The following is a 26,977-nucleotide window of genomic DNA, read 5'->3' as shown; positions in this document are numbered from 1 at the left end:
CTGGCTAACAAAAGCTTCACTCCTATGAGAAACTACATGTTGTGTGTAGGGACGGGGTGGGACTAAGATATTAACAAAAACTCAAACAAAAAAATCACTTAGGTTTAAATGTATCAAATTATTTAAAATGGGCAGTTAATGCGAGTAGGCAATATAAGTGAAGTTACATGAGGAGTATGGTGTACAGTTCTAAAAAGTGGCTGTCAATCAGAAGTATGAGATAATACTGTGAGGCACTCCAAAATGTAAACTGCAATTAATACAAAAACTTACTGTTAAACTTTTAATACTTTTAGCAGGAAGGCTTCACCCCCTGTATCACAAACATGGGGGTCTGTATCACCTATCCCACTACAATTTAGACAAAATAACTCTGGCACAATGGACAGCATTGTCACCTCACAGCAAGAGGTTCCGCGGTTCAATTCTTTGCTGGGGTGACTTCTGGGCAGAGTATGCATGTCCTCCCTGTGTTCGCGAGAGTTCCATCTGGGTGCTCTGGTTTCTTGCACATTCCAAACACATGCAGCAGTTGGGCTGGACACTTGAAAGTGACCATAGGTCAGAGTGTGGGTGCAACTGTGAGGTGCGGAAAAACTACCTGGTGGTGCAAACCTTGGCTCTAGATGACTGTCACTGTTGAAGTGACACCCTGACCCCATGTGCAACAAATGGGAAAAGGGGGTTGTGGATGGATGTGTAAGAACTCTGGGATTAATATATGTATCACTGTAGAGTGAATACTACAATTTTGGAATTAGTATATATTCTCCCTAATCACTATTGTAGTGGTGAGAGTTGTAATTAAGCTCCACAGCTTTGCAACAATCACTCCTAGAGACCCTACTTCTTGAATGACTTTTGACAGAACCAAAACTGTGCAGAGTGAACAACAGGAATTATACAGGATGTGCACCAGAGCATTTATAAAGACACTAAAATAACTCAATATGTACTACACCCTGGAATCAAGGAGGGGGAACATGACAGAAACATTTAAGTACATCTGGGGAAGAACATAGTTCATGAACAGTATTCAGAGAAGGAGATATCATGGTAACGATGACACAGCAATTAGATACGGAAAGGATGGCTCAGGATGATGTTAAAAAGTTTTATTTTTTTCTCTCACAGAGAGGGATGAATGTAAGGAAAAGTCTTCCTTAGGAATCATGATGCTACAGAAGTAGAACTCAAGAAAATATGGGGCAGGCATAAAGCAACTTTAGCAGTATGACAAAAGGAGCAGGGCAATGGTTATGAAGGAACTGGAAAGAAGCAGGAAACTGTTTAAGTGGGATTTGTGACAATTCTACACTGTAAGAAAATAGGTATATACGCAGGATTTATTTACTGATATAAGACTTACAGCCACTATGGCAGGTTTAAGACCATTTGTAAGATAAAATAAAAAAAAATATTTAAACATAGTACAACAACTACAATAATGAATAATGGGTAATGAAGAATAACTATGACAATCCATGGAAATGACCTTTAGTTTACAATATTCTTGTTGTTTCTGTCAAATTTTCTCTATAGCTAACTAGATCTTTGCTTCACTTTTCTTTTGCAGAATTGTGCTTCTGATTGCCTTTCTGTCTCAGTATCTTCAGTCCTGTTATGTGCCTGTCTGGAGATGGAGAAAATCAGAAGGATTTACAGTATCTGCTTACTGTCCTGCATTTCGAATCTTCTCGGTATGAGTACAAGATCAAGCCAAATGTTCTTTGAAGTGTGTGTGTGTGTGTGTGTGTGTGTGTGTGTGTGTGTGTGTGTGTGTGTGTGTGTGTATGTTCATCTTTCTACAAGCAAAAGTAAGAAGTAACCTCATTATTTAGATAAAATGACATGTCTGAGAAGGGAAAGCTAAGGAAGGTGGCCAGTTAATAGACATTTTGGTGCAGTACCCTTTAAATATCTTTAAAGTCCTAAGTAGCAATTTAGACAGAAAATTAATCTTGTACAGTGTGCACATAAAATTTCCTATTTAGTTCTTTCACTTTGTGTTTTGTTTCAGTTAAGCAAACCTGTAAATACTTTACTTTTGATGGATTTTAAGTCACCTTTTAATGGAGTGGCAGCACAGTATACATAGTGAAGTTTGTCAGCTGTTACAAATAGTTATCGATTAATACAATGAATGACTTCTGAACAAGTCACTTAGACCAGTCACTTCTGATTATTTCTGAAATAGGTATTTAATGTGTCTTGCTCAGTTAAAAAGGGATAAGAATGGCATTCTTATTCAACAGGCCTCAAATTAAATTATAAGAAATGAAATCTAAGGCAACAAAGGCATCCTATCAATTCAGCATTAGCTCTTCTTTTTACAGGGAAAACAAGTTTCAGAACTGAATTTGAACTTGAGCTGTCAGAAAACTGTAAAGGGGCTCCCATTTTGGAGACAACAGTCACTCTCTAGGTATGTCTGAGCCTTGATGTGCATTATTAGTGAAAGTGCAACTGGAGTGGACGTTGGCTGGTAACCTACTGCTCATACCTCTCACACAGATGTGTTTACTACATGACAGCTAAAACATCTTTATGAAGGAAAGAAACAAACAAAATACAACCATTTAACATGGCAGGGGGAAAGAAGTATTTGTATACTCAAAGTCATGCCCAGTTATAAGTTATAAGATATGTTGGTCACCCAGTGTCTGAATTGAAAATAAAATCAAATATAAGTCAAGCAGTCTAGTAACTGCAGAAAAAAAAATCTACAAAGTGGATCAGTTGGACAAAGAATGAAACAGAATGGCTGCATCATATAGGAAAAAACAAAAGCTAAAATTACATAGTAGCATTATCCATACTTGTATATGTGCATAAAGATTTTCTCTAACTCACACCCAAAAGCCATAAAACAGCACACAGAAAACTATGCAATCACACAATCGTCTTTTATGATACAGGAACTAAAATGCATTAATTCACAGAAAAAAAAGAAATATATATATATATATATATATATATATATATATATATATATATTACATATTGCATAACAGATACCTATATTTAACAACATGAGCTTGGTGGTAAGACATCTACCTCACAGCTCCAGGGTCTCCATTTAAGGTTGTCACTACCAGTTACTACCTCTCTGGACCCCTGTGTCTGTATGGAGTTTCTCTAGGTACTCATTTTTCATACAAAATATTGCTGGTTGACTGCTTATACTAACACGTTTAATTACTGTATTATGTTACACTTATACTTGCTCTTGTGACCTGTGCTGTGGCTGAACAAGGCCCAGGAAGGACCAGTTCACTTAACAAACAAATAAATTAAAATATATTATGATGCATACACTCTTGCATGATATAAATGCAGAAAAAAACAGACTGCATATGGCACAGCAACATAAAAATACACACAATTGTTTATTCACATAATTCTATAACATGTAATGCTGACCATAACACAAAGGTTAACTCTATTTTTGAGCTGCTGCTATGGCAAATGAAGCATATTTAGCTGTGAAGGCTTTTCAGAGTCAAGCCTATCTAAATGCCTCTGTACTGATAGCACAAATAGCCAGAAAAAGGTTTAGAAAAACGCAGAATGAAGTTATTTTTGGTTATCACTTCAAATGGAAATGTGTGAGCTACTTCAGTGAGTAAGCTTTGCAGCTTCATGTCTCCAGCCAAACCAGTGGGTGTAGCTTGATTTATTTTCAGTAGGACAGCTACAACCGAGACCTTACTGTTATCAAAATGCAACCTGAAGTAAAGGAAGTTGCCTCCTCAAACACTGTTTACTGTTACAGCTCATCTTCTCTGTTTTGAAATCCTATCTTTCACAGAAAAATACAAATGACAATGAGGTACATTATTCCACACCGCCAGTGCTTCAGTAAATGTCCATACCTTTTGTCCCTGTGTGTTACAAACAGAAACGCATGCCATAATGGTACTGGAGGGGGTCTGGTATAGATATATATATATATATATATATATATATATATATATATATATATATATAGGTATATATATATATATATATATATATATACATATACATACACACACACACACATATATATATATATATATATATATATATATATATACACACACACACACACACACACACACACATATGCACACACACACACACACATATATATATATATATATATATATATATATATATATTATACGTGTAATATGTGGTGGATTGGAGTTTGATACATGAAGTGTCTTGTCTTCTTACATCAAGGAACATGTTTCATGATGGGGGACAAAACCCCAAGTCAATAAATTGAATTCTCTGATCTTACAATATAACATATATCATGTATCACATGAACCATGCTATTGCTATGCGTCAAGTGAATGTCAGCTCATGGTGCCTCTGTGAGTAGTTATCTGAACTGAGGTATGCCTTCAGTCAGATGACAAATCACAGATAGAGGCCAATCCACTGCATTACGGTCCTTTTTCTTTTACACTGATCTTCAACCTTGTCAAGCATGATGTCTTTTCCTAATGATCTTTCTCTTTAAATGATTTGCACAAAGACGTCTTTGTAAATTTCACTCAGAACAAAATATATAACTGCCTTCAGCTGCAGACATCTCGACTCCCACTGAGAACATTTGCTAATGAAAAAAAAGACATTATCTTTGCAGATACAAGGAACTTGGCATTTTTCATGGCTTTCCTCATTTTGTTTTATTTTTCAAGCCTACCTGCTTCCAAAAACATTTGGTTATATCTTCATCAAATGGCATTAATCTAGGCACCCATCCTTGTAAAAAAAATACTAGAACTTATTTTAATTCTACATAAAGTATAATCAATGCATTTTTATATCCCACCCACCCCAGCAGCACACAATCATAGCATATTAACTTAATCTTGTTTTGTCAGACATTTCCTCTCTTGCTATACTATAAATCCTATATTTTATACAACTAAAAGAGCTTATTTACTTTAACATTTTTAACACATTTACAATACACCAATACATATTATACAAAATGTCTTTACTAAATAATATGCAGTTTATATTATAAAATGTTTTATACAAATACTAATAAGAACTTTTTTACTTACTGTTCTTTTTTCCTTTTAGTGTCCATCTAAAAATTAATGACATAAAGTATGGTATATGCTTTACAGTCCACCCACAAATTTAACAAAGTCAGCAAAAGTCTTGTCTCTCACAGCCACTTTTTCTTGCAAAGTCATATTTCACAAAATGACTGATGCTTTATTGTGTCACATTTATTCACTAATTTATATGTTGCTGGTCTTCATCCTCTCTATCTCCTTCTCCCAATACCAGACTCTGGTTCACATCCGAGATAATCCTGATTCTTCTAGTCAACTCCTGTGCTTTTTTCTGTCTTGCAAGCATTTTCTTTATAACATTGGAAAAGATTTCACTGCCAAAGTCTCTCCATGAGCTTTATTGGCAGAATAATGAGAAGCAGAGTCCCCTTCTGTTTGCCACCTCACTTTTTGCTGGATAAACTTTTTCATTTCCTCCTCAGCCTGTTCTCCATCCAAAAATGCCACTGATTCCCCTGGGAAAAATATTCTGAGGAAAACTGGATACAGCAGCCATATGCATAGCTTGTTCAACCAGCACACCACCCCCTCAGCTCTTCAAGTGAAGAGCAGAAAAAAGTACTTCACTGTAATAAGCTGTTTGTGTACATTGTAACATTGCAAATGATCAGCTTATTACGGTTTGATCTAGGCCCCCAGTTCCTCCACTGTGGAGCAAAAGAAAAAATAACAGACATTCATTCTACTGGCACACCAACCAGGAGGGGCCAGATACATGATATGCCCCCTTCCTTCCTCTTGCCCCACCCATTCAGGTCCCATTACTGTACCCTGCCACCAACCCTCCTTCAACTTATTTTATTAAAGGATAATAATATTAATAACAATAACAGTAATAATCACAACAATGGCTTCTTCCTTCAGTGTTTCATTTATTTTAATCACCTCTGAGTACATTTTTATTTTTTCCTCTAAATTACTGGAAACCATCTCTTGTACCAAAACTGAAGTTTGAACCACTTTTTGCTGAATAGCAGCAGGATTCTTCCCAGCCAGTGTTTCCTCTTCACCTTGTCTGGTTGATTTCCTTTCTGATTCCCTAAATTTCTTCTTTGCTGACATACATGCAGTGTACTTACTAGCCAGTAACTGAATTTTACACAAAATGACAATTTCACTGGCTGTTATTTCTCATATTCTGCTTTCACAATGTGAGAACTGAAATTAAGCAGTTGACTGGTGTGCAGTCATATTGAAAGCTCCAAATATCAAACTTTTTAAAAAAAGTTTAAAAGTTTAGAAGCTGTCATTAAATGAGCAAAATTGTGATGGTTTATGAACTGCATGTAAACTGGCTATTCTTAAGACAGTTTAACTACATTAAAAAAGAACAGGACAGTCTGACAATTATGCAGTTTCCCAGCTGATTACTTATTTGACATTGTGTAAACTGTCAACATTTTTTAAATGTTCAGTTCCCCCTCCAAGTTGAATCCCAGGGGAGGTATTATGTTTGCCCCACTCCTGCTGTGGTGCTGTAATTACAATAAATATGTATGGTTCCAAAACTTTCTTTTCAACTATACATTCACAGACAGAATAAGGACATCCATATCAGCTACTCCAACAGAAAGAGTATCTCAAGGATAATTCTTATCACCCCTTCTTTTTTCACTATATATTGATACACTTTCAGCAGACTATCCAGACCTCCTCATTATAATACACATTTATAACAAGACAATGTAAATGTTAAGTTTATCACCTGTAACTATTCAGTAATAGCAGCAACATAACTTTAAAACAGTTGCATTCTGACTGACCTGCAGGAAATTCATTCTCAATTCTTATAAAAACCAAATCAATGACATTTGGTAGCACTCAAAAACTAGGTTTGGTTCCCATAGGCTGCCACATACTGGATCATGATCAAATCCCAATGAAAACAACAAACTCCTTTAAATGCCAAGGGATATGGTTAGACCAGACCCTCAACTTACAAATTCACATCAAGCATACTACATCAGAAATGTAAAAACCATTATTATGAGAATGCAAAATCTCAATTATTTTCACCAGCCATCACAAGGACACAGAGAAGGATATCCTGCAGTCAGAAGCAGAATACAGGTTTCCAATCTTTGCATCAGTTTAAAAAAATGTGAATTCTCTTTAAGCCACATCGAATGTGATCTACTAATGTATTACACAGGTTCCCTAGAGGCGATATCATTACTCAGTCTTGTAAAAGAAACGGTAGCTTTCAGTCCAACAAAGATCTGAACTGCTGCTGGTATCCCTACTTGCAAACTAGTAAACAGGAATTAATTTACATACCTATTAGTAAGATTATTAGTAGGGGAAAGAATTATCAAATTTCACTACTCCCCAAAACTGCGCCCCTCTCTTCATAACCCATTTAGAAAAAAGGAGCAGACTAACCACCACTTTTCCTTCTAGGACCCAAAGTCTAGACTTCCATTCTTTTTGCCATTAGAAACTCAAACTACTACTCAAAATTTTGAGAAAATTTCAAGACACAATTACAAGAGACTGTTTTGTGCAAAAGGTTAAGGAAGTAGGAGTAAAATGGTCAGCTAAGCCTAAGCTAGATAACAGCACAAGCCTTACTGATTCTTCTCATCACAGTGGATCTATATTAGTTCATCTGAAGACATCTCCATTGAACACCTCTCTGTCAACACTAAACCATCAGAATTCACTTCCACGATTTGTGGAATTTTTTTTCTAGGAGAATGAAACAATTGTCTCATAGCACAATGAAACACACAACGCACTAAATCAAGCCCACATAAGTTGGGGGCTGTGCCCCCCCAACTATATTTATACTAACTCCGGGATCACACTACAGTGGGAAAAGGGCAAAGTTGTGGAGCTGGCCAACTACTTCCTAAGCCTGGGAAAAATTCTGTGATTCACGGAAGTGAATTTCAACAGTTTTGTGTCAATGGAGACATGTTCGATGGAGATGTCTTTTGACAAACTAATATAGACCCCACCACAGCATAATAGTATAAGAGTTGCTATTTCAGCTTAGCTTTTTGTAAACAACTGCAGAACTTTCTCACTTATTCCACACCTTTTTAATACATATGATACCCATACATCCTGCTTGCCCGAAGCCCACAATATGCTTACATAATATTTTTCCTGTTTCTATCCCTGGTTCTTTATCTTCCATCCTTTAACACCCCGGTACAGTAATATAAATGTTACATGTAATCAGTCCTGCATACCCACTTACTTCCATCATTTATAATCTTAATTTTGGTATATATAAATGCCAGATGTGAGTATGCTTAGTATGTAATGTCACTTTAAGTTTATTATATTGTCTGATTTATTCTTGTCACTTATGTCACTGACTGTAATATAAACTGCAATTATTGACAAGGGTGTATTTCCACATATTATATGTTTTTAAGATTACTTCACATGATATTTTCCTGGCATGAACCTGAAATATGTCCACTTTTATCAGTGTCCTATTCCATTTAACAAATATATATATATATATGATAATATTGTAAGGCACTCAAAATTCAGCTATCTTTCTACTGTATATGTCAAACCATATAGTTATTTGTATACATTACTTTCATTTTAATATCAGAAATATTGATCATTTACTCTAGTTATTCTCCTAATGGCACCTTGTGCACAGTTCTTCACAACTACGATATGTGATATTTACCAAAAACATTGTACACATTGCAAGCAGTTGTTTTTCCACCAATGAGACGTAATCCATGCGACACGGCAGAGTTTCTTTTGTATTTGCACTTTTTATTAACATATGACTTCCTCATATGTTTTTTTCATTGTAATACTTCTAACATACGTTTAGTGTGCTATATTATATATGTAAATAAATAAACTGTATATATATATATATATATATATATATATATATATATATATATATATATATATATGTGTGTAACTAAATCATTTAAATATATGTATTTCTTATTTCTTTATTTATTGACATTTGATTACCGGGAAAGTCCGAGTGGGTAAAAGCTCATTTTCAGCAGAGGCCTAGAGAGAAAAGCTCCAAATTATTATAAAACATTTTAAGAACAATAATTTTACAATCTTCAAAAATAAAACAAAAACATCTGCAGTTTAAATAATTATAACAAATTAGACATACTATAAAAAAGAAGTTATGTACTTACCATAACGTTCCATCTGTGTTGTCCATTTTCATCCTTTCTCAACTGATGGGTTCAGATCCAAGCCCTCAGATCCAAGTCAGCCATTGTAAGAGTTTGTGACAACCTTGAACTCTCGAGCTTCTCCCTTACCCAGAATGCGCCAACCCTTATTACCTCAGATCTAGACTGCAGACTACAGTAAAAGACTAGACACTTTACTCTTATGGAAAAAAATCTTAAGCAATATTACAGCAGATAAGGGTAGCACAATGCTATATCTGGAGCCATAAAATGCAAGGGGAGGACTGCAAAAAAAAAAAACTTGCTCTAGCCAGTCGCTCTTCTAGAAAACATTGGTTGGGGGTTAGTGGGTGAGCAGGTGAGGAAGAATGAAAATGGACAACACAGATGGAACGTTATGGTAAGTACATAACTTCTTTATCTGATGTTGTCAATTTTCATTCTGTCCTCAACTAATAGAAGAGAGTCCCCAGCTACTGGAATCCCAGGGTGGTTTCAAGGAAGGATATTCTTAAACACCACTTAGCCAAATGATGCCCTACTTCTAGAAACTAAGTTCAGGTTGCAATGAGAGATGAAGGTGTGAGGTGAAACCCAAGTTGCTGCTGCACAAATATCATCCCTGGAGGCTCTTGAATAAAAGGCTGAAAAAGCTGCTATCATTCTTGTTGAATGAGCATGCAGCTGCTTAGTTAAAGGCAAGTTCAACTTGTCATAAATAAAGAAAATGCAATTAGTAAACCATTTGGCTAGGGACACTCTAGGCACAGGCTTGCCCAATTTCCTTTCAGCAAACGAAGCAAATAACTGATCTGAATTTCTAAAGTTTTTTGTCCTGTGTAAATAGAAACTCAGTTGCCTATGCAGATCCAGTAAATGCAACAAATATTTGCCTTTGTGTAATTTGGGAAGAAAACTGGCAAAGTGATAGATTGGTTAATGTTGGAATCTGACATTACGTTTGGCTTAAAGGATGCATTTGTTCGCAAAGAACTCTATCCTTATGAAATATTAGGTATGGAGGTTTTACCAACAGGGCCTGAATTTCTGAAATCCATCTAGCAGAGGCAATGGACACCAGAAACAAAATCTTCCAAGGTAGAAATTTTAGATCACAAGGATGTGCAGGTTTGAAGGATGAAGGACCACAGCTGGCAGTACTAATGTTAAGTCTCTCAGAAAAGGGTTCCACATTATTTTGAAGTACTGAGTGTATAAATCTTTTCCATTTGCTTTTTCTTTGCAGATGGTTTGAGTGATGATAATAGAATCCGACGGACAGGGGAAGAGACCATAGTTTGTCATGCTATTGCTGGAAATGGAGAAACCAAGCAGTCAATCTGAGGTCTGAAAGGTCCAGATGGTTCATGTCTGTTGGGTGAGACAGCAGGTCTGGAGTTGGATCCAGAATCAAGGGCTGATGGATCAAATGAGGCCAAAGAAAGGGGAACCAAATTTGTCAAGGCCAAAAGGGTCTAATGAGAATGACTCTGCTCTTCAACCTGGCAGCTTTTTGAAGGAATTTTGGTATTAGCAGGATTGGGGATATGTGTACAGCAACCTGGGGGGGGGGTCAATTGTGGAGAACAGCATCCCTCAGTGACTCACCTGTGAGGGAATGAGGGCAAAGTAGCTGCTGCACTTGTTGTTTAGGGGAGATGCAAACAGATCACAGCAAAGCTGGCTCCACTCATGGAAAATCATTTCTGTTAATTTCTGGTTGTGGGACTCTTCATGAGGAAAGAGAATGCATCAGCTCAGTCTGTCTGCTAGCATGCTGGACTTCCCCAGAATGTACATTGCTAAGAGAATGTGATTGGAAAAGATTGCCCATTGCCACACTCTTAGTGCTTATCGATACAGGGGGTATGATTTGGTTCCTCCTTGTTTGTTGATATACCAAACCAGTGAGATATTGTCTGTCTGTATTGCAATTGTTCCCAATGGGACAGCTTCCTGAAAGGCTTGCAACACTAAAGCACTGCTCTCAACTCCAAAATGTTTATATGCAAATGTGTCTCTTCAGGGGACCACATGCCTTGGACTGTCTTTCCCAGGTAATGCCCCCCCCTCCCCACCTGGGAAGCATCCGTGATCACTATAGCCTTGGGTTGAGAAGGGCCAAATAAATGGCTCTGTAGCAGCTGTTCTGACTGGGTCCACCACAACAGATTTTTCTTGCATGAGTTGGTGATTCATATTCGAGCGGATAAGTGTAGCTGAAGTATCGACCATTGAGATGCCAACATCCATTGAAGAATCCTCATGTGGAAACTGGCCAGTGGAACAAGGGTTATTACTGCCTCCATTTAACCTAGGGCCTGTAGGACTAGGCCAGCTGGGACTATGGTACTGCAAAATATCTTGTTGACTTGCAATCTTAAAGTTCAAACTCTGGAGAGAGGAAGAGAGGCTATTCTTGATCTTGTATCAAGCAGCGTTCCTATGAACTCTACAGTATGAGATGGCTGAAGATGTGATTTTTCAAAATTATACCTAACTGTGCACAAGTATGAATTACTTCTTCTCTTGCTATGGTGAGTTGATGCCTGGTCGAGGCAGAGATGAGCCAGTCATCTAAGTAAGGAAATACCCGGAATCCGAGCAGTCTCAAGTGAGCTGCTACCACTGCCAAGCATTTGGTGAACACCCTGGGGGCTGTAGTGAGACCAATGGGCAGTGCTCTGAACTGGTAATGACTAGCTCCCACCCAAAAGCGTAAGAATTTCCTGGCTCATCTGTTCATTTTTATAAGATAGTATGTATCCTGGAGGTCTACTGAGCACATCCAGTTATCCTTTTCCAAAAACGGAAGAATGGAATGAACTGTGACCACCCGGAACTTTGTCTTCCACCAAAGTTGTTCAGATTGCTGAGATCCAGAACTGGCCTCCAGTCCCCTGTTTTCTTTGGCACTAAAAAGAATCTTGAGTAAGTTCTGGATCCATTCTGGTCTGGGGGTCCTCTTGGATGACTCTCTTATTTAGCAGCTTTTGTATTTGAATGGCTGCTTCTTCCCTTGGACTGGATGGAACATCAGGGATTTTCTGGAATTTACAGGAATAAGGAAAAATGGAATTATATATCCTCTGGATACAATCCTCTACACCCAAGTATCTTTTGTTATTTCTAGCCAGGTTCTCTGGTATAGGGATAAATGACCCAAAGAAGAACAATTGGGCCTTCTTTCAGGAATGCTGGAAGGGTTTGCCAAAGAATGAATCTCTGGACCTTTGATGTTGTGGGCCTCCTTTGCTGCAAGTGCAGTGTCTACCATTTGATCTTCCCCCTCTGCCTCTGGGGAAGACCTTCCATGTGTGTCCTGGAAAGATCCTTGTGATTTCTTGACCCACATGTTTCCAGCACCTAGATGATTCCTTCAAAAAGGATCATTGTTGGGTGGAAAAACATATGCCCATGGCAGAAATGGTCTTTCCATCCTTCTCACACCTGGACAACATATCTTTTACTTTAGGGCCAAAAGAAGAGGTGCCGTCAAAGGGAGCATTGACAAATGTAGACTTAAAGGGCTCCTCAAAATCACACAAACACATCCAGGCATGTCTTCTAATGGCTATGCCTGAACCTACTACCCTTGAGGTTCCTTCTGCCACATTAGAAATAAGCCTCATGGGTGAGTTGGAAATCGATTGTAGGGTTGCCAGCTAAGTGACAAAATCTTTCACCTCTTCAGATATGGTTCCTGTGAGGGTACCTGAAAGTTCCTTAATTATATCCCCCTGAAATCTAGTAAAATGTGCCAAATAGTTCCGAGACCTCAAGGCAAAGGTTGCTGAAGCACAGACACGTTCCTGAATCTGTCCATCACCCATGACTCCTTGTCAGGGGGGTGAAGACAGGTAGTTTTGTCAGCAAGTTCCTTTCTGATGGCTGCCGCCATGACCATGGCATCAACAGGGGTACTTTTTGACCAAACTGTTTAGTCTCTGGAGGGGGGTCATAATCTTATCTGGCTTCCTGAGAATGGGCTCAGTGGTGTAAGGTTCTAGCCACACCCGCTGCAAGACCAACTCCAGGAGCTCGTCAGTGGATAGGATCACCCAGGAAGTAGATGGGCCTGTACCAAAAGCCTCCAGTAGCACAGATTCCCCCAATTAAGGGTTGCTGGGTTTCCAGACACCTCTCTGTTTCAGGATCTCAAGGATGTCTCTGAATGAGACATCATCAGGAGGTGACCATGGGGACCCCTCACCCTCATCAAAATCTGTGTCCTCCGTGACAGATTCAGGTGAATCTATATTCTTCCTCTTGCATGTCCTCTTCTTAGGAACCTTTTTGGTGGGATACTCCAGGAAGATATCAGAAGAGAAGGGAATACCCTGGTGGGAAGTCTGGGGATTTGGTATCAGCTGCCCTTTTAAAGAGGATATTTGAGACTCAATGCGCAGAAGTGGAACAAAAGTAGACCTAGGATCTGATGGTGGAAGCACTACCTGGTCTGAGATGCAGACAGCACTCTCTCCAAAACCCTAAAGGCAGACCATCCTGGAGAGGACCCAGATCCGAGAGGCCAAGTCTCTGATCTCTAGTCTCACCCAGCTCTGAGGACAGCTGCCCCGAGGCTGAAGTCAGACCTGAACTGACAATCACCGAGGCTCGGAGATGCAGAGATGCTGCCAAAACCTTCGGAGTGGACTGCAGCACCTCAGATCTGATGTGGTAGAATCGGCTCCAAGAGCTCTCTGGATCTGACTGGACTGAAGAGGACAGAGGAAGTCTTGGATCCAGGGACAAAAAAAAATCCTCTGATCCAAAACAGCCAGTGCCGGACAACTCAGATCCGAGGCCTCTGAAACCTGGATAGGAATCAAAGAAGGAATTGGTAGTGGAGGAGTTGTGGATGTTTGGGCTTCCCAACCTGATGGGGTAGAAGCTAAGAAAAGGGCAGGCTGGTTCTGTGCTGAGAGTATCTTTCTCACTAGCCTCTCTACATCTTCTTCAGTGAGACTTCTAGATGATCAGGTGGATACAGCCAATGGAGATTTTGGTCTTCCCAAAAAGGAAGGCACTCTAAATGGAACTGGGTCAAATGAAGTGGAGTGCCTTGTTCTAGGCAAAGTCAGTAAGTTAGATATCTGATCTGAGGTCTTCAGATCTGACAAATCTTTGTTCTTCAGAGACTTTGGATCCGAAGAAGCCATCAGATCCAGGGACTTGTATTTGGACTTAGACAAATCCGAAGAAGAGGCTGGATCTGATCATTTTTGTTTCTTCTTTGTAGCATCCGAAAGAACTATAGGATCTGAAGATGTTCTTTTAATGGATTTTACAAGGACCTGGAGGATGCAGAAGAGGTGCTTGGAGAAGTAAGAAATGTCTTCTTGAGTTTTTCCTTGGATGTACTACATATAGCTTCATGAAAGGATGAAGGCAAAAATCCCTTTAAAATAAGTTTTTTTCTGTGCTCAACCAACGCTCTAAGGTTAAAAGTCTGGCAGACTGTGCAATTCTCCTGGAGGTGGAGAGGGTCTTAACAGAAAACACACAGTGTGTGAGTCAGACATAGGAAACTTCTGACTACATTTTCCACATTTTTTGAACCCTGCCAGGCTCTTTTCCCTGTCATCCATCACAAAAGCAAAAGACCAAGAACAAGTTGTTGTTGTTTTTCTTTCAGCTTTTCCCTGTTAGGGGTCACCACAGCGGAACTCCGGTCCGCTAATGATTGGCAGCCGATTTTTATGGTGCCGAGGTTCCAACCCGACGCCCAACCTTCAATAAAGTCACGCCCATTCACGCATGTCTTTCGAATGCCACTCAACCACAGGGAGGACATGCAGACTCCACACAGAAGCCGCTCCAGCCGAGAATCGAACGGGAGAACCTCTTGCTGTGAGGCGACAATGCTACCAAGACAAGAACAACAGTAAATCAGAATTACAACTTTAAATGAAGAAAACATTTTTTTCCCAAGGAAAACAAAGTACCAACAATGGTACTGAAGACTAGGACAAATCACAGAAGAGAGAGAGAGAAGTTACTAATGATAGTAACTAGAAATACCCCTAACGGTAAAAGAAGAAAACAGATTTTGATGAAAAAAGGTAAGGGAAAAATCTAATTAACAAAACAACTTTTGTTAAGAGATTTATAAGTAATTAAAGATACAAAATTAAGTTTTAAAGCTACTTATCACCACAAGTTCGAGAGAATGAAGGATCACGTATTTTCACTGGAAGCGGCAAACAATATCTGAGGTAATAAGGGTTGGTGCATTCTGGGTAAGGGAGAACCTCTAGAGTTCAAGGTTGCCAAGAGCTTTTACAACGGCTCATCAGTTGAGGACAGAATAACAAGTGACAACATCAGATCATTGGTTACAAATCGATACAAGTTTTATGACAATCGTTTAATATTTACAGAAATTTTAGGCAGTTTGTAGAGAAATTAAAGGTAAGTTACTCTAATACAAATAGGAATTGCAACATGAAGTGAGGGAAAAACATGATTATGGTATATTTAGAAAGCAAATCAGGGAAGAGAATTAGAAAGCAGTAAAGAAGTAAGAAAGGAGAGTAAGGAGGTATTAAGATACTTGTTCACATTTAGGGATATAGTTTATCCTGGATTTGTGCAAGAACAGATCCAACTTTAGCTAGGAAATCTTTCAGCGTGGTTTTGAAAGATGGGAGGAAGGATATAGACCTGATGTTTGTATAACTTGAGCAATAATCCAGGCATTCTTTAAAGTATTCAATTGTATTTATTACTGCTTGGTAGTAACTTGATTAAAGTGTAGCTATCATTCTAAGTCTTTTGGATTAAGCACTTGGGCTTCAGACCAGTTGTTTTACATTAGGAAGGTTTGTGGCCTGCACTGTGGTGGCAGGACAGGTAGCTTACATCCTTCTAAGTTGGGAGCTGCTGATTGAGGGCTCAGTGTCTGTTATTCTAAAAGTATATTAATTCTGGTTTAAGCACTTGGGCTTCAGGCCAGTTGTTTACATTAAGAAGGTTTGTGGTCTGCACTGTGGTGGCAGAACAGGTAGCTTACATCCTTCTAAGTTGGGAACTGCTGATTGAGGGCTCAGTGTCTGTTATTCTAAAAGTGTATTAATTCTGGTTTAAGCACTTGGGCTTCAGGCCAGTTCTTTTACATTAAAAGGGTTCATGGTCTGCACTCTTGTGGGAGGACAGGCTAGACTCTGCCCTTCTGAGCTGGGGATTTCTGGTTAAAGGCTTATAGTGCCTGCATATTTGAACTGCTTCTTACTGAAATTGGTACACCTTGTTTGCTGTAGCATAGACTAGATCCAGGCCTGCTGAATCTAGCTTTGTTTGTATAACTTGAGCACTAATCCAGGCATTCTTTAAAGTATTCAAATGTATTTATTACTGCTTGGTAGTAACTTGATTAAAGTGTAGCTATCATTCTAAGTCTTTTGGATTAAGCACTTGGGCTTCAGACCAGTTGTTTTACATTAGGAAGGTTTGTGGCCTGCACTATGGTGGCAGGACAGGTAGCTTACATCCTTCTAAGTTGGGAGCTGCTGATTGAGGGCTCAGTGTCTGTTATTCTAAAAGTGTATTAGTTCTGGTTTAAGCACTTGGGCTTCAGGCCAGTTATTTTACATTAAGAATGTTTGTGGTCTGCACTCTTGTGGGAGGAGAGGCTGGACTCTGCCCTTCTGAGCTGGGAATTTCTGGTTAAAGGCTTATAGTGCCTACATATTTGAACTGTTTTTTAATGAAATTGGTACACCTTGTTTGCTGTAGCATAGACTAGATCCAGGCCTGCTGAATCTAGCTTTGTTTGTATGCTTGTTGCTTGTTTGCTTGTTATTTCCCTGAAACGCTAATTCCACCTAAAACACAGCTTTTCAGTGGTTCTGTGGATCCCTAGTGATATCTGCATTGCTTACTGTACTTATTTCCTTGTTTCACTTGAAAGAAAGTTACTGTTTGTCGTTTTTGCATTTAAGTTACCTGTAACACATTGCATTTAAGATACCTGGCACTTGCTCACTAAAGCAGTTATATAAGTCAGCACTAAAAAATTAAAAGCACTACACCCTCACAAACTCCCCTTGAGTACCTTGTTCCCCATTGGCCCTTTTTTTTCAATTGTAAAGGAATTCCCAATACTATTCTAGCATATCCAAAGGTCAGTTGTCAATCTCCTCTCCGGTCCAGCTGGTGAATCTGGGAATCTTGAGGCAATGTTACAACTGCCTCATGTACACAGACAACCCTCTCCTCCTCCCAACAAATTCCAACACATGTGAGAGATGCAACCATATAGCCATACTGGAGGCAAAGCTCTCTCAACTCAGTACTGGCGAAACCAGTCAGGAGGAGAAGGAAACCACACTCACTACAATTCCAGTCTCACATAGACCTACCACGACAGCAAACCAAACACATAAACACACAAAAACATAATCGGAGGCTCTAAATAAAAATCTGCCTAAGCAGCAGAGACCTCCAAAGCAGACACCCAAGCAACCGCTACCCCAAAACAAAACACGTGCAACACATAGCTCACAAAGCCAGTGTGCCGAACAGTCACAGCCCTTAAGGCTAAACAACACACCTGATACACTTGTAATAGGTGACTCTATCATCAGGCACACTGACGTCCTGCTCACCAGGCTGAACAAGGAGAAGGTCACGGTGAGCTGCCTGTCGGGCGCTAGGATCCACCACACAACACAAGCACTCAAGTCATTCCAAGGCAAGTACAAATATGACTCAGTCATTGTCCATGCTGGTGTGAATGACCTGAGTCATACCTCCCTGGACTACATGAAAAGAGACATAGAGGAGCTCTCTGAGCATGTAGCCCAGGCCGGTATGACCCTGAGCTTGAGTAGCATCTTACCCTCACCAAGAATGATGCCACAATATGAAGACAAGATGATCAATTTCAACAATTGGCTTAAGTATTGGTGTCATTCAAAGGGGATCCAATGCCTGTCAGCCTGGGATGACATGCTCGACAAGCCACGATGCTTCGCTAGGGACGGCTTGCACCTGTCACCCCTGGACTTTTGGATATTGGCAAAGGCTCTTGCTACCCCCATAGTGCCTTTTTTAGGCAAGGCTCAAAAGACAAACCCACCTCCATAGGTATCACAAGGGATAAGAAACTAAGAGTAATGCTACTCAACGCCAGAAGTCTAAACCTCAAGATGCACGCACTCGAAACTCTCCTTAGCATGGAGAACATCGATATCTGTGCAGTAACAGAAACCTGGTTCAAGGCTCCCGAGAGCACCCCAGCACTACCAGGTTATACCTCATACCATGCTTTTTGGCCCCAAAACTTGGACCAAACCACAAAAGGAGGGGGAGTATCAATATTCGTCAAAGATACCCACACCTCCAGGTTGGTGGCACAGCACAAAGCATTAGAGACTATCCATGTGCAACTAACAGTGGGTAAAACTGCCTTCCAGTTTATAGCCTGCTACAGACCACCCTCCCAAACCCAGGAACCCCACTCGGCCTTCCTGAGAACAATGGAAAATATGAAGGTCTCTTCAAACACCATTATATTGGGCAACTGCAACTACCCAAACATAGACTGGGAGCATTACTCTAGCTCCAACACCCTAGCCCAAAGGTTCCTGGAATTTATAAACTCAAATGCTATGGAACAACTTGTTACCACTCCCACAAGAGGGAAAACATACTGGACCTGATCATCACCAACATGGGGACTCTATGCTCCAGACCAGAAGTGTATCCCTCACTGGTAAGATCAGACCATAAACTAATCTCACTGGATATTCACATCCCAACTCCACCCCCTGCCCTGAAAACCACAGTGAAAAACTTCTCTAAAGCAAATTTCACACTCCTCAAAACTGAGGTGGAATCCTTCAAAGCCCCCGGGCCTGTGGAAAATACAGCCCAGACCACAGAATCCTTTATAAACGCATTCTATGAACACCTTCAAGAATGCATGGATCATGCAATCCCAAATAAAACCAAGACCCAATCCTCCAAAGGCAGACGTCCTGTCTGGTGGACCCCAGCCAAAAGAAACTATACAATAGAAGGAGGAAGCTACTACATGATAGAGCAAAATCCCAAAAAGGGAAGGCATCTCTGATCAGTATTAGCAAAAAACTACGGGCACTCATAAAATCGTCTAAGGCCAGCTTCAAGAGAAAAATTGCACAGGACACTAAGGATAATCACAAGGCTTTCTTTAGTTATGTTAGGAACCTGGGTGGGAATTCCCAGATATGCACAGAATTAGTCCAAAATCACAAAAATACACAGTACCCGCAGACATTGCCAACATCCTAGCTGACAGGTTCAGCGCAAACTTCTCCCCCCTCCCACCAAAAGGGCAAATATCTATCCCAGCAGAGTGCTGCCCCCCTGACATCTCAGATGCTCAGGTAAGAGCTGCCCTCTCCAAAGCAAAAAACACAGCATCAATGGGACCAGACGGTGTCCCGGGCTGCATCCTACATGAACTCCAAGAAGAGCTAAACCCAAACATAAAACTACTGTTCAATCTCAGCCTTACTACAGGATATGTACCCAAAGAATGGCGTACAGCAACAGTGGTCCCTCTCCACAAAGGTGGTGCCTCAACGGATCCTGGAAACTATTGCCCCATAAGCCTGACTAGCTTGGTCTGCAAAGCTATGGAAAGGATCATCATTGACCTCATAAATAAAGATATTGGGGACCTACAGACACTGGATCCTACCCAGTTCGGCTTTGTTAAGGGCAGATCCTGCCTCTTAAACCTGGTTGATTTCTTTGAAACAGTCACCAAGGCCATTGACGAGGGGAGGTGGTCCACACAGCCTACCTGGACCTCGCAAAAGCCTTCGATACAATACCCCACTCGGGCATTATAGATAAGCTCACCAGCTTAAATATAAACCCCTATGTCACTAGATGGGTTGCAAACTGGCTCAAGGACAGAACCCACATGGTTAGAATTGCTGGAGCCATGTCAGACTCCAAACCAGTTACAAGTGGCACCCACAAGGCTCAGTCCTGGGACCTCTCTTGTTCGGTATATATTTCTTGGAGGTACAGGCCAACACGGAAGGACTGTGGCTGACCAAGTTCGCAGATAACTGCAAACTGGGCGCCATAATCGACTCTCCAGCCTACACAAGCATCCTCCAAAAGGGCCTCATAGAAACAGACAACTGGTGCCAGAGCCATGGCCTCAAGCTAAACGCCAAAAAGTGTATAGTCATCCCCTTTGGCAAAAACAAAGTGCCCACAAATTACCACATAGGTGGTAATCCATTAAGTACAGAAGAAGTAATTAGGGACCTTGGGACCCAAGTTGATAACAATCTCTCATTTGACAACCACGTGGCCAAAGTGGTTAGAAAAACATTTTATATAGCCCACCTAATCATGAAGGTATTCACATCTAGATCAGGAGAGGTCATCGTGCCTCTTTACTCATCCCTCATCAGGCCCATAATTGAGTACAATGCCCCTTTTGGGATGTACCTTACCAGACACCTGCAGCAACTGGAAAGACCCCAAAAGTACCTCACCAAGAGGATCAAAGGTCTCAAACAGATGCCATATGCTGCCCGGTTAAAGAAACTCCAGCTCTACTCAGTGGCATACCGCCTGCTCAGAGGCGATCTGTGCCTGACGTATAAAGCCATGTCCAACCCGGAATTAATGGACATGCTGCACCTCAGAAAATCCAAATCCCATCGAGCTACGTGCTCGAGAGACTTGAACCTCAGCACTGAAATAAATAGGACATGCTGGAGGGACAGATTCATAACCCAGAGGCTCCCTTCACTCTGGAATAAAATCCCAGTCCAGGTTAGGCAGAGTCACTCATTGACTCTCTTCAAGAGGAATCTAGATGAGTGGACGGGAGATCGTAGGTTTACCCCGGGTATCACTTCTGTATCACTGTTAGACAGAGGCACAATATACTAACCTCGAAAAGCAGTTTTTAGTCTAGTTGTGTTTGCAAATAGGGCGTGTCTTGTAAGTCAGCTTTCACTTTAAGTAGTTAATTGACTTTGTAAGTATTAGCCCAGAGAGTATTTAAACTGTGACTTTTTGTTTTTCTTGATCTGAAGAAGTTTGTTTATTGGAATAAACGAAAAGCGCTTTATCATTTCGTTCTGTGCTACTGTGTGGTTTCTTCTCTATTTTGTTTTTCAGTAGTCTGTTTTGCCTGTTCAGTTTATAACCTCGAAAAAGGGCATAGCAAAATTAATTAAAAATGGGTGGCGAAAGCCAAACACACTCTGGCTAGGCTTATAAATGCCCTAGGGCAGATAGCCTAGTATGAAGCTATGAACCTATGAACCTCTGTATACAGGTAATGTGTTCCAGGCCTTAGCAACCTTGTACAAGTACAGGCAATGCCCAGCAGATTTGCTAGGGTTGCACACAAGACAGGAGATTTTGGTCAGTGGATCACAATGACAGACTGGCAACATAGTTGTGTAGAATGTTTTTAGTGCTGGACAGGTAGATGGATTCCGGATAATTTTATATGCAGTTAAGAAGTTGTGTACATGTTAGTTGATGTGGCAGTTCTAATCAATTTAGAATTTTCAGTGCTATACAGTGGTGGGTTCTGAAAAGGATATGTGCTGCAAATTTAGCGACTTTGTTATAGCATTGTTCAAGTTTTAATTTTTGTGAAGCCTGGAGGTTAGTAAGGATGGGAGCACCATAAAGAAGAGTGGGAAGGAGATAAGTAGTGGCAAGTATAGTTTTAGTTGCACCTGTGAGAAAGTTTTTGGCTCTGTAAAGCATCCCTAGTTTTTGATGAGTTTTTCTTATGTAATTTTGTATATGCAGGTCGAATGTAAGATTATAATCTACTATCACCCCTAATAGTTTGCTATGAGAAGTGACTTTAATTGTTGTATTATCAAGAGAGAGGACTTTAAATTTAGTTTTGTCATGAGAGAGGGATTTGAGGAAAAAAGTAGTAGTTTGATCTTTTTTGGATTGAGCGCGAGTTGTGAGTTATGAAGCCATGTTTCACTTGCTGTTAAAGCTTCCTGAGTAATTCTTTGGAGGTGTACCATGTTGTCAAATGTGCAAAAGAGAGTGTAATCATCTGCGTATTGTATTAAGGTGGTGTGTTGTGTGGAAATTTCAAGGGTGTTTGTGAAAATGTTAAAGAGGAGGGGACCAAAGATAAAGATACTGAAAAGTAAGGTGTACAAGACAGTGGTGTAAGCAGTACTATTGTATGGTACAAAAACCTGGGCAGTAAAGGCAGACCAGATGAAGAAGCTAGAGATGATGGAAATGAAGTCCCTGAGAAGGGTGGTAGGATACACACTGTGGGTCAGATGAAGAAATGAGAACATAAGAGCAGAAGCCAAAGTAGTTCCAATTGCAGAAAAGATCAAAGAGAACAGATTTCAATGGTTCGGACACGTGCAGAAAAGCAGAAGGCAATCTGGTGAAGATGATTTGGGACAGATAGGAAAAAGGTAAGAGGAAAGAGGTGGATGGATTGGGTGAAAGAGGATCTGCGACAGTCAGTTATGAATGTTAAAGATGGCAGGAGTGTGGCACTGAATCGAGACAGATGGAGACAGTTAACATGATTTCCTGACCCCATATAGAAAATGGGAAAAGGGGGCTGATGATGATGATGATGATGATGACCAAGGACAGAATCTTGTGGTATACCACTGTGACTGGGAGGTAAGGAGCGAGTGTGCAGTGCCATTTTACTGACTACTAGATAGGTAGCTTTTGAACTGCAGAAGAGTGGGATGAGAGAGACCTACTGAGGACGTTTGAAGTAGAAATTTTCTGTGACAGACTGTGTCAAAGGCTTTAGACAAGTTTAGAAATAAAGAAGAGAGTAGTTTACCATTATCTCTACCTTTATTGACAGTATCTATATCTACATAGGCTAGCAGTGCTAGTACTACGGGAAGGATGGAAGCCATGTTATGTAGGGGATAGGAGTTCTTCCTCGGGAGATAGTCTAGTAATTGTTTTTGAATAGATTTTTCAAGTATTTTGGTGAGGGGAAATAAGATTGATATTCAGTGGATATAAAAAGTGCACATACCCCTGTTAAAATGCCAGGATTTTGTGATATAAAAAAATGAGACCACAATAAATCATTTCAAAACTTTTCCCACCTTTAATGTGACCTCTAACCTGTACAATTCAATTGAAAAATAAACAAATCTGTTAGGGGAAAAAATATAAAAAGTGTACAATAAACTGGTTGCATAAGTGTGCACACCCTTAAACTAATACTTTGTTGAAGCACCTTTTGATTTAATTACAGCATTCAGTCGTCTTGGTTAGGAGGCTGTCAGCATGGCACATCTTGACTTGACAATATTTGCCCACTCTTCCTTGCAAATGTGCTCCAGATCTGTCAGATTGTGAGGGCATCACTTGTGCACAGCCCTCTTCAGGTAACCCCACATGTTTTCTATTGGATTTAGGTCTGGGCTCTGGCTGGGCCATTCCAAAACTTTAATTTTCTTCTGGTGAAGCTATTCTTTTGTTGATTTGGATGCATGCTTGAGGTCATTGTCGTGTTGAAAAGTGAAATTTCTCTTCATCTTCAACTTTCTAGAAGACGCCTTAAGGTTTTGGGCCAAAAGTGACTGGTATTTGGAACTGTTCATAATTCCCTCCACCTTGACTAATGCCCCAGTTTCAGCTGAAGAAAAGTAATCCCAAAGCATGATACTGCCACCACCATGCTTCACCATGGGGATGGTGTTCTTTTGGTGATGCGAAGTGTTGGTTTTGCGTCAAACGTACCTTTTGGAATTGTGGCCAAAAAGTTCAACCTTGGTCTCATCAGACCATAACACATTTTCCCACATACTTTTGGGAGACTTGCTGTATTATTTTGCAAATTTTAGCTGGGCCTGGATGTTTTTCTGTGTAAGAAAAGGCTTCTGTCTTGCAAACCTACCATATAGTCCAAACATATGGAGAATACGGGTGATTGTTGTCATATGTAGTACACAACCAATACTTGCCAGAAATTCCTGCAGCTCCTTCAGTGTTGCTGTAGGTCTCGAGGCAGCCTCCCTGACCAGTTTTTGTCTTATCTTTTCATCAATTTTGGAGGGATTTCCAGTTCTTTACAATGTCACTGTTGTCCCATAGTTTCTCCACTTTTTGATGACTGCCTTCACTATGGTATATCCAATGCTGTGGAAATTTTTTTGTACCCTTCTCCTGATTGATACCTTTCAACAATGAGATCCCTTTGATGCTTTGTAAGCTCTCTGTGAACCATGGCTTTTGCTGTAGCAGGTAACTGAGTAAATGTCAGGAAAATCCTACTAGGACAGCTGAACTTTATTTGGATTAATCAGAGTCTCTTTAATTGACAGCAGGTGTGTAGCCAAGAAAACTGAATGCCGTAATTAAATCAAAAGGTGCTTCAACAAAGTATTAGTTTAAGTGTGTGCACACTTATGCAACCAGCTTATTGTACATTTTTTATTTTTTATATTTTTTTCCCCTAAAAGATGTTTGTTTTTCAGTTGAACTGTAGAGGCTATAGGTCACATTAAAGGTGGGAAAAGTACAGAAATTATTTATTGTGGTCTCATTTTTTTATATCACAAAAACCTGGAATTTTAACAGGGGTGTGTACACTTTTTATGTCCACTGTAGGTCTAAAGTTATTAATGTCTATTGAATTTCCCCCTTTGTGCAGAGGGGTAATGTGTGACTTCTTCCATAGAGAGGGAAAGTGGGATTCCTGGATTAACCTATTTATAAGGATTGAAACATGATAGGCAATGCTATCGGCTGCTATTCTTTGGTACTCACTTGGAAGGTCATCAGCTGAAGAACAGCAAACTTTAAGTTTGTTTAAGAGTAGTTTTATGTAAGATGCGGGTACAGATTTGAAGGTGAAAGTGGATGTGGTGATATGTGGCTGCTGGACAGGGCTGGGATTAGATGTTGAGGAATCCTTGGATAGAGATGCTATTCCATCTACAAAACAAGAGTTGAACTGTATTGCAGATGTTCTTCGTGTTTCACTGTTGCAGTCATCACATTTGGGTTATCTGCCTGCAGGTAGCCCTCAGCCGACCTGAATACCAGAGTCTTCAGATTTCTGTATCAGATGCTGTCGCTTCTTTCATGACATCAAGTCATCAGGGGTATAAAACATGCAGCCGATGCCATTACATCAGTCTTTCTTGCCGTGCGGTGCCCGAAGCAGAAGCAGTTCGCAAGTGCCGGTCGGCCAACTCCTGAAATTGTCATTTTCGAGTTTCAGACCCGAAGTCTTCAGAAAAGATAAGTACCCCGTTGGGGATCCTTTTTTCTTGCTCTAACCGATGTCAGAAAAAAATTAACAATTGTCTCGCTTGTGGAAAGCAAATACCTCATAGAGATTTTCATTCTTACTGCGTCACCTGTCTAGGCCCAGACCACGACGTCCCTCACTGTTGGTTTTGTGCTTTGTTCAACTCCTTAACTATTAGTCGTTGGGCTATTTTTGTAGCTAAATACTTTCATTCTCGATCTCCATTCTCTGAAATGTATTGTTATCCCCTTTGGGAAAAAACATGTATCCATGAATTACCATATAGGTGGCAGTACACTAAACACAGAAAGTGTGATAAGAGACTTAGGGACACAGGTGGACAGTGGTCTCACCTTCGATAACCACATCGCCACAACAGTCAGGAAATCCTTCTATGTGGCACAACTCATCACGAAGGGCTTTTCATCCAGAAAAAAGGAGGTCATTGTCCCACTGTACTCATCCCTCATTAGACCCATTATAGAATACAACGCCCCATTTGGTATGTACCTCTCAAGACATCTGCAACAACTGGAAAGGCCTCAGAAATACCTCACTAAAAGAATCACAGGCCTAAAGCAGATGCCCTCGCTGACCGCCTTAAAAACTCCAGCTATACTCTGTCGCATATTGTCTACTCAGAGGCGATCTCTGCTTAACATACAAGGCCATGTCAAACCCAGAGCTGTTGGACATGCTACACTTAAAGAAATCCCAATCCCTCAGAGCTACACGCTCCAGGGATCTAAACCTTGTCATCACAATAAACAAAACATGCTGGAGGGATAGGTTCCTGACCCAGAGACTCCCCAGACTCTGGAATAGATTGCCCATACATGTCAAGCAGAGTGCCTCTTTGGACTTCTTCAAGAGGAACCTTGACGATTGGATGGGAGAAAGGAAATTCACCCCAGGGATCACGTCACTCGCCCTGCTAGACAGGGGTCCAGGAAAGTAAATAATGTGGGAAGAAATAGCCAGGGAATTGTTATGGCTAGGCTTGTATAGGCCCTACGGCTGATAGCCTAGTACCACCCTATGAACCTATGAAATGGCTTTGTTAAGCCATCCGACTACCGATCTTCCGAAAAAAATGTAAGGATAAAGACAGAGACAGACCCCATTGGTTCAAAACTGCCGACGATGCTTCCATTAAGCTAGTCGCCAGTCCGCTGGTACTTAATGAGGTGCTTTTGCAGCCCCTGATACCCGCCACTACAGATTCTCAGGCCTCTACTGAGACCCATGGAACCTGCAGATGTCTCTACTTTGGATGGGTAAGGGAGCCACTGTGCAGGCATTGGCTTCTGAGGGTATATTCAGGCCTACAGACTTTCATATTAAACCAACAGCATCGTTTCCAACTAGAAGTACCAAATTCCTCGGGCCTAAATCCCGCACTACTCCTAGAAAACCATTGGCCAAATCGATGACTCATATGCCTCGAAAACAAATGCTTAGAATGGCTGAAGACCGTATTACCTTAATTAGGG

General features: G+C 40.4%; 1 protein-coding gene across 1 annotated transcript in view; it reads left to right on the top strand.

The window, feature by feature from the left end:
• Positions 1-26,977, top strand: part of SLC23A3 (solute carrier family 23 member 3) — a 1,305,121-nt gene that overhangs the window by 624,456 nt on the left and 653,688 nt on the right. Inside the window, exon 7 of the mRNA XM_044073709.1 lies at positions 1,577-1,700. Coding sequence (XP_043929644.1) covers positions 1,577-1,700 — 124 coding nt within the window. The remainder of the gene's footprint in view (positions 1-1,576; positions 1,701-26,977) is intronic.

The sequence above is a fragment of the Protopterus annectens genome, chromosome 6.part0, assembly GCF_019279795.1.
Source record: "Protopterus annectens isolate FY-2018-M chromosome 6.part0, PAN1.0, whole genome shotgun sequence".
Lineage (NCBI taxonomy): Eukaryota > Metazoa > Chordata > Ceratodontiformes > Protopteridae > Protopterus > Protopterus annectens.
This window is presented reverse-complemented; position numbering and strand designations above follow the sequence as displayed.